General features: G+C 41.1%; 1 protein-coding gene across 1 annotated transcript; it reads left to right on the plus strand.

Moving 5' to 3' along the window:
• The first annotated feature begins 401 nt into the window (after positions 1-401).
• On the plus strand, positions 402-5,912 carry LOC120935317 (nodal homolog 2-A-like). Its single transcript, XM_040347448.1, has 2 exons — positions 402-1,251; positions 5,730-5,912. The coding sequence occupies exons 1-2, from the start codon at positions 481-483 to the stop codon at positions 5,880-5,882; spliced, it is 924 nt and encodes a 307-aa protein (XP_040203382.1). The 5' UTR covers positions 402-480; the 3' UTR covers positions 5,883-5,912.
• Positions 5,913-8,825: the final 2,913 nt, after the last annotated feature.

The following is an 8,825-nucleotide window of genomic DNA, read 5'->3' on the forward strand; positions in this document are numbered from 1 at the left end:
ACACGACCGGATCTGTCCGCTGAAACTGGTCCGCTGACCAGTTTCAGCAGACATGTTCGGTTGTGTGTACGTCCGACCGGACAATTTTCCGGCAGATCCGACAAATTTCCAGCGGACAAATGTTTCTTAGCATGCTAAGAAACATGTCCGCTGGGAAGCTGTCCGGCGTACAGGTCCGCTGGTTAGTACGTCTAACCAGCGGACAAAAATCCTGCGCATGCGTCAAATTGATTCGACGCATGCGTGGAATCTTTGAACTCGCACGATAGAGAACGTCGGTGTTGTCTACGTCACCGCGTTCTCTGTCCGTGCGGATTTCGGTTTGATGGTGTGTACAGCCATCAGACCGAAATCTCCCAGCGGACGTGTCCGATGAAAACGGTCCGGCGGACCGTTTTCATCGGATTGTCCGCTCGTCTGTACGGGGCCTAAGAGAACCTGTCTGTGTCTGTTCTGAAATGGATATCTGGGATAGTCAGTATGTTTAGAAGTTATACATTTATTTATAATGTTTCTCTTCCTGTCTCTGCAGACTGTTCTGAAATGGGTAGTATTTGGGAAATTTCATTTGACATGACATCAATTGATGCAAACAATGAGCTGAAGCTGGCCGAACTAAGAATACTCCCAACACCTTTGAGAGGCTTTAACAACATAACACTGAACATTTACCATGCCACAGGTGGTAGCAAAAGGATCTTCATTGGTTCACTACAGTCCGCCTCAACTATAACACCGTATTCTACATGGAAATCATATAACCTGACAAACATTATTCGGAACTACCTTCACCACCCTGGAACTGCTAGTAAAGCATCAAAAAAGGTCAACGATACATCAGATGTTAGTATAAGCTCTAAATGTAATGGAATAGCAAATGAAAAAGTCATACTGGTGGTGTTTTCAAAGGAGAGACAATCTCTCACTCTTTATGGGTCTCCAAGCATTATCAAGGATGTTGAATCCTCAAAGTATGTCAAAGCAGAAAATGATACCATTAGGAAAACTGACCATAGAAGACATCGGAGAAGCTGGGATGCAGAGCAAAGCATCATTAGAAACAGTGTTCCTTTCACAGCTGAAGAAAATGGAAATCTCTGTAGGAAAGTGGACATGTTTGTGGATTTTGAAACAATTGGGTGGGGAGAGCAGATTGTCTACCCAAAAAGATATAACGCCTACCGCTGTGAGGGATCCTGCCCTGTACCTCTGAATGAATTATTCAAACCATCAAACCATGCCTACATAAAGGTAAGATCAATGGAGACTATTCTACTAGTATTTTGCAATACCAGTGTATTTATATGTATCTATATTCTAATACTTTACTTTCTGCAATCATTATTTGGTTTGAGTTATACAAATATGTTGATTCAATTGTCAGTATACTTGATGAAAAGCTATCATGAAGTAAAATAATTGGGGTTGATTTACTAAAGACAAATAGGCTGGCCACTCTGCAAGGGCATTTGCCCCAAAGCTTAGTGAATGTGGTGGAGTTTTGCTTTGCAAAGAATACCCAATCACATACACAAAACATAAGAAAAACAGCATTTGTGCTTGCACATGATTGGATGATGGAAGTCAGCAGAGCTTCCCTTTATTCACTAAACTCTGGGGCAAATTCCCTTGCAAAGTGTAATGCCTTGTGTTTAGTAAATCAACTTGAATGTCTGATGGAAATAATCATTCACCACCAGTTTCAGGGCTGTAATGTGATAGAAACCACTGTCCTGGAACTAGCATGTAGACCTCTAATCAGAGAACAGCTGGGTTCTGCTCAGTTATTAACCACTTCCAAACTGCCGTACGTCTTTATACGGCCTAACTTTAAAGATTGATATCTCGGTAACGGCAGCAGCTGCTGCCACAACTGAGGTATCACTCTTTAGTGTCAGCGGTTCTGTTAACGATAACGGCGGTCTCCGCGGCGGATTCGCCGCGAGATCGCCGTTATCGGCGGCGGGAGAGGGCCTCCCGCCACTCTCCCACGCCCTCCGCCGCTTACCGGAGTCGTCGGTAGTGGAGGAGGAGATCGGGTGCGTTCGGCTGGTGACTGGGGACGAGACTGAAGGAAAAATCTCCTTCGCCCGTCCCCATAGCTCTGCTGGGCGGAAGTGACGTCAAAACGTCAGTCCCGCCCAGCCTCTTAAAGAAACATTTTTTTTTTGTCATTTGAAAAAATGACAGTTTCAATTTTTTTTTTATTTTTTTTGCATTTTAGTCTAAATATGAGATCTGAGGTCTTTTTGACCCCAGATCTAATATTTAAGAGGACCTGTCATGCTTTTTTCTATTACAAGGGATGTTTACATTCCTTGTAATAGGAATAAAAGTGATCATTCCCAGTGTAAAAAATAATAAAATAAATAAAAATAAATAAGAAAAAAAAAAAAAAATTTTTAAAGCGCCCCGTCCCGACGAGCTCGTGCGCAGAAGCGAACGCATACGCGAGTAGCGCCCGCATATGAAAACGGTGTTCAAACGACACAAGTGAGGTATCGCCGCGATCGTGAGAGCGAGAGCAATAATTATAGCCCTAGACCTACTCTGTAACTCAAAAAATGCAACCTATAGAATTTTTTAAACGTCGCCTATCGAGATTTTTAAGGGTAAAAGTTTGACGCCATGCCACGAGCGGGCGCAATTTGTAAGCGTGACATGTTGGGTACCATTTTACTCGGCGTAACATTATCTTTCACAATATATAAAAAAATTGGGCCAAATTTATTGCTGTCTTATTTTGTAATTCAAAAAAGTGATTTTTTTCCAAAAAAAGTGCGCTTGTAGGACCACTGCGCAAATATGGTGTGACAAAAAGTATTGCAATGATCGCCATTTTATTTTCTAGGGTGTTAGAAAAAAATAAATATATAATGTTTGTGGGTTTTAAGTAATTTTCTAGAAAAAAAAACTGTTTTAGTCTTGTAAACACCAAATCTGAAAAACACCCAAAGTAGAGAAGTGGTTAAAGTGTTTGTTAACCCCCTGAAAAATAAAATAAAGATCCTGTTCCCTTAAAGCATGTTATACAGTACAGTGCTTGTGCTGTGTCATTTGGACCCCCGTATAACCTAAAATACCTGGCTGATCCTGCCTGGCTATGCCCTCCACTCTGCAAACAATCCACGATAATCATGGCTGCTGAGCCCTGACACCATGGTCTGTTTGCGTGATTCTGCCAGTCGCAGACAGCTATCTGTCTCCTGTGTCCCCCCCCCCTCTGCCTGTCTCTGCCCATACCAGTGCCCCCCCTCCCCCCGCTGCTCTCATTTCATCTATTAAATGCTCCCATCCTCTCTGCACCATTATAATAATTGCCCCCGTGCCTATGTTTTTAAAAAAAAAATGCAGGATTGTACCTGTATGAGCTCCGTTCCTGGCGCACAGCTCATTGTTGGTGGCTCGGCACTCTCTCTCTCCTTTTTCCCCCTCCTCCCTGTCTGACGTCAGTGGGAGGGCTCAGCCCCGCCCACTGCAGCTGTGAGCCAGAGAGACAAGGGAGGAGAGGAATCAGCTCAGCGCCGAGAGCCAAGCTCATACAGGTATAATCGTGCAGTTTTTTTTTTACAGAACACAGGCAGAGGGACAATTATTATAATGGTGCAGAGAGGATGGGAGCATTTAATAAAGCTGGGTTAACAACCACTTTAAGTGTCTTAAGTCCGGGTTTACACTGGTGCGATGCAAGAACCAGTGCGATTCCTGAGCGAGTTCCCACATCACATCTCACTCGCAAGCAGTTCACACTGCTCTCTGCAAACTGCTGCGGGTGTGGACCAAAAAAAGGGCCCTGCATCATTTTGGAGTGAATGCAATGCAATTTAAGCCATGCAAACTGTATGGCTAAATTTGTATTGCACAGACATTGCATGTTATGTGCACAGCAGAGCGAATCACATGCAATATATGACATTGCACTAGTGTGAACCCAGCCTTAGTCTTTGGACTGCATTTGAGTCATACTATTCTATCATACCACCCAACATTTCAAAAAAAGTATATCAGGACAACTTAAAGGGGTTGTAAAGGTTCGTCTTTTATTTTCTAAATTGGTTCCTTTAAGCTAGTGCATTGTTGGTTCACTTACCTTTTCCTTCGATTTCCCTTCTAAATGTTTTTTTTCTTTGTTTGAATTTCTCACTTCCTGTTTCTCCTCAGTAAGCTTTCCACCATCATTCGAGCCGTGGAAAGTCATTTAGAACAGCTTACTGAACACCTTACTGAGGAGGAACAGGAAGTGAGAAATTCAGACAAAGAAAACAAAGGAAAAAACATTTAGAAGGGAAATGGAAGGAAAAGGTAAGTGAACCAACAATGCACGAGCTTAAAGTGGGGGTTCACCCTAAAAAAAAAATTCTAACATTACATTGAGCCGAGTTGTGAGAATGACATTATGCTGACCTTTTTTATTCTCTTGCCGTACATACCGTTTTATCTATATTTTCACCCCGGCTTCCGGGTATGTAATCCTGCGGGACTGGGCGTTCCTATTCACATGCTAATTGATTGACATGCTTCCCACCGGCGCATACAGCGCGTCACGAGTTGCCGAAAGAAGCCAGACTGCGAGTCGGCTCTATACGGAGCCTGTGCACCAACGTTCGGCTTCTTTCAGCAACTCGTGACGCGCTGTATGTGCCGGTGGGAAGCATGTCAATCAATTAGCATGTGAATAGGAACGCCCAGTCCCGCAAGATTACATACCCGTAAGCCGCGGTGAAAATATAGATAAAACGGTATGTACGGCAAGAGGATAAAAAAGGTCAGCATAATGTCATTCTCACAACTCGGCTCAATGTAATGTTAGATTTTTTTTTTAGGGTGAATCCCCGCTTTAAAGGAACCAATTTAGAAAATAAAAAACTAACCTTTACAACCCCTTTAACATGCGTTTTACATTATCTGTCCCTATATGCTATCCTTCTCTGAAGGGACGATGTCAAGGCAAAGCTATAGGAGCTGGCATTGTTGACTTGATATTGATATAAGGCGCAGGGTATTAGGTGACATTTCTAATCCTTTCTTCAATATTAGCGCATCACTAACTTGGGACTAACAGGCAACCAGTGAACTGTCAGGGTAGATATTATGTATATGGTCCTCTGGGTCTCGGACTCACAGAGCATGTGCCTTTAAAAACAAGTCATCAATGGCAGCTTCCATTGATGGATTTAGGCTTTAAATAGTATCACTGGCCTGGAAGTGACTTCTAAGTTTTTACTGCACTACTTACTGAGCAAAAGAGGTGGTGATGATCTCAAGGATGCAGACTATTATTATTATTTAGGTACTTATATAACGCTGTCAGTTTAACAATAGTAAGTGACCAGTCGTAATCCTACTCATTTGTGCTCAGTCAGTTAACACTTCATGCAAAAAAAAAAAACGAAATTTTTGCTATTTTACAAAAAATAAGGACATATTGGAGATACACTAAACATTTGTTACATGTATTATGATTTTTAATCTATATTGGCGTGGAAAGTCCATAAGAAAAAAAAATCCCCTTACAATTCTAAGGTGTGTGTTTTTTTTTTTTATGGCGTTTAATACTGTACAAAAACACATACCAGATAATTAGATTTCAGCTTTTAGCAGCCTTGTACTAAGTAGTGTTTATTTCCGATGGGCAGCCAAGACATTCTTTAAATCATCAATTTTGCAATATTTAAACTAAAATATCTGACAAATACATTAGTTAACATGCTTTTTTTTTTATCTTCCAGAGTCTGGTGAAATTTAACAATCCTGATAAAGTGGAATGCATGCTGTGTGCACCTGTAAAAATGAAGCCATTGTCCATGTTAATGTACGAAAGGGAGAAGATTGTCCTCAAACATCACGAAGACATGGTTGTGGAAGACTGTGGTTGTACATGAATGCATTTAACCACTTAAAGACCGAGCCTCTTTCTGAGATTTGGTGTTTAGTTAAAAACATTTTTTTTTTGCTAGTAAATTACTTAGAACCCCCAAACATTATATATATATATATATTTTCTAACACCCTAGAGAATAAAATGGAGTTTGTTGCAATAAGTATTTGCGCAGCGGTCTTACAAGCGCACTTTTTTTGAATGAAAAAATAAGACAATAGTAAAGTTAGGCCCCCACCCCCCACGTAGAATGGCGACAAAATTTTACCCGTACAAATCTCCATAGGCGACGTTTTAAAAAATCTATAGGTTGCATGTTTTGAGTTACAGAGAAGGTCTAGGGCTATAATTATTGCTCTCGCTCTACCAATCACGGTAATACCTCACATATGTGGTTTGAACAACGTTTTCATATGGGTGCGCTACTCACGTATGCGCTCGCTTCTGCCACGCAAGCTCAGCGGGACGGGGGCGCGTTTAAAAATTTTTTCTTATATATTTTACCTTTTATTTTTAATTTTTACACTGTTCTTTGAAAAAAAATCGTGTCACTTTTATTCCTTTTACAAGGGATGTAAACATCCCTTGTAATAGAAAATAAGCATGACAGGACCTCTTAAATATGAGATATGGGGTCAAAAAGACCTCAGATCTCATATTTACACTAAAATGAAAAAAAAAAAAATGAAATAATAAAAAAAAAAAAAATGAAATGTAATTTAAAAAAAATAAAAAAATGTCCCTTTAAGAGCTATGTGGCAAAAGTGCCGTTTTGACGTTGCTTCCGCCGTGCAATAATATGGAGATGGATGGGCCATCTTCCCCTTACTCGTCTCCATACCAGGGAGGAGAAGGATCTGATCGCCTCTGCCGCTACCGGCGGCTCCGGTAAGCAGCAGAGGGCACCAAAAAGTGGCTGGGCCCTCTCCCGGCGCCGATAAACGTGATCTCGCGGCAAATCTGCCGCAGATACTACTTTTATCTTGAATGCCCTTTTCACACTGAGGCGCTACTAAACTGCGAGGAAAAAACACTGAGCACTTTTGAAGAGCTTTTCAGGTGCTTTTGAAGAGCTTTCCATTCATTTTAACGGAGAGGGGCGTTTTTTCACTGCCCCTGTCAGCGCACTGCCCCAGTGTTAAAGCATTCATTGATTTTAATGAAAATAGATTTTCGTGAGCCTTTCAGGTGCTTTTTTTAGCGTGAAAGCGACTGAAAAGCGCCTCAGTGTGAAAGGAGTCAAAGCGAACTGCCTGCTCTTGAAGAGAATACCGGGGTTATGGCAGCTAGCTGCTACCATAACAACGGTATTCCTTTTCAAAGTAGCGACGTAAAATGTCAGTGGGTGGTCCAGAAGTGGTTAATCAATGATTAACATGATTTTATTTTTATATTATAATGTATTGTTATTTATTTACTATATACAAGTCCTACACTGTCAGTTCACACAAAACTGATATTTTAATATTGGCCAGATGCTCATTCAACATGGTAGTAAACGCTTACTTCAGACTAGAGTGTCAGTTTTGGGTGGACTCTTCCCTTATATTGCTAATTTGCACTTTATGTAATAGTCCAATATTTCAGTTTTCCTTATAAAAATCATGTGGAGCCTGTTTATTTATACATGTCATTGGCATTAACACTTATGTTGTGACACAAGAATGTTTTTTGGAGAGTAACAGGACATGCTGTGACAAACATTACATGCTGCTATATGTAGAACTTGTGTTATAAATTTGGATTATTTATTAAATAAATGGAAGACTCTGAAAGACTGAGTAGAATGATTTATTGTAGCAGGAAGTTTGATTGTTTTTGCTCTAACAAAGCTTTATGACAACTAGATTAGTTCTCAATCTTATGTTCAGTTGAGGTACCCTTTGAATTAAGCATAATCTCTAGGCCCCCAGTCTAAAACGTAAAAAAACGTAAATGTTACTTATCAATGAGAAACCTGAGCCTGGGACAAAGCACACAACCGCCTTGATGAAATTAACTTTACAGCAGAAGCCCCCTTTCAAATCAGGGTTTTCCCCATCATATCAGAGGTCCCCCATTACATCGGAAGTCTCCTTTCATGTCAGAGGTCCCTCATTATATCAGAGGTCCCCCCATCACATCAGCGGTACCCCATAATGTCAAAGGTCCCCCATCAAGTCAGAAGTCCCCAGTCACATTTGAGGCCCCCCATTATGTCAGAGGTTCCCCACCATGTCAAAGGTCTCCCCATCACATCAGAGGTCCCCCATTAAATCAGAAGTCCCTTCATGGCAACTCCTGATGCAGATCCAAGACTTAACTGGATCCTGTGCTGACAACACCCCAGGGGAACCCAGAAGGCACCCTAGGTGCTGCTACACCCTGGTTAAGAAACATGGAGCTAGACAACCAAATACAAGCTGAATTAACAGACAGTATAGCACACTGGATGCATAACAAGTGTTTGGAATGATACATAATATCACAAATGTGCATCAATAACTCAATATCTGAGGACTGAGGGGGGTGAACGTAATCATCTGGCCCATTCATGGTAGGGACAGGTTGTAGGCTAAAGTAAGTGGTCCACACAAGGGGGTGTAAAAAAAAAAGAATTGCATAGCTAGTTGTGCAAAAAATCTGCTGGTACATCTGTTCTGTGCTAATGGGGTGAAATGGAATGTTCACTTTCTATTTCCTCAAGAGGTTCAAAGTTATTTATTCAGAAAAAAAGGTGGTTCAGGAAAAAATACCACATTATGGCCACTAGATGGAGTTTAGGATCATTTTTTTTTTATAATCTTCAGCAACATCTAGAGGTCATAATGCAGTATTTTCCCGAAGCACTCTATTTCTAATGAATGAATAACATTCAAACTGTAGGGGAAACAAAAGATCTGATCCTGATCAAACACCATGGCAGAATGAGTGGATATCTCCACCCTCGCTCCTAATGACAGGACCC

The sequence above is a fragment of the Rana temporaria genome, chromosome 4 (genome assembly GCF_905171775.1).
Source record: "Rana temporaria chromosome 4, aRanTem1.1, whole genome shotgun sequence".
Lineage (NCBI taxonomy): Eukaryota > Metazoa > Chordata > Amphibia > Anura > Ranidae > Rana > Rana temporaria.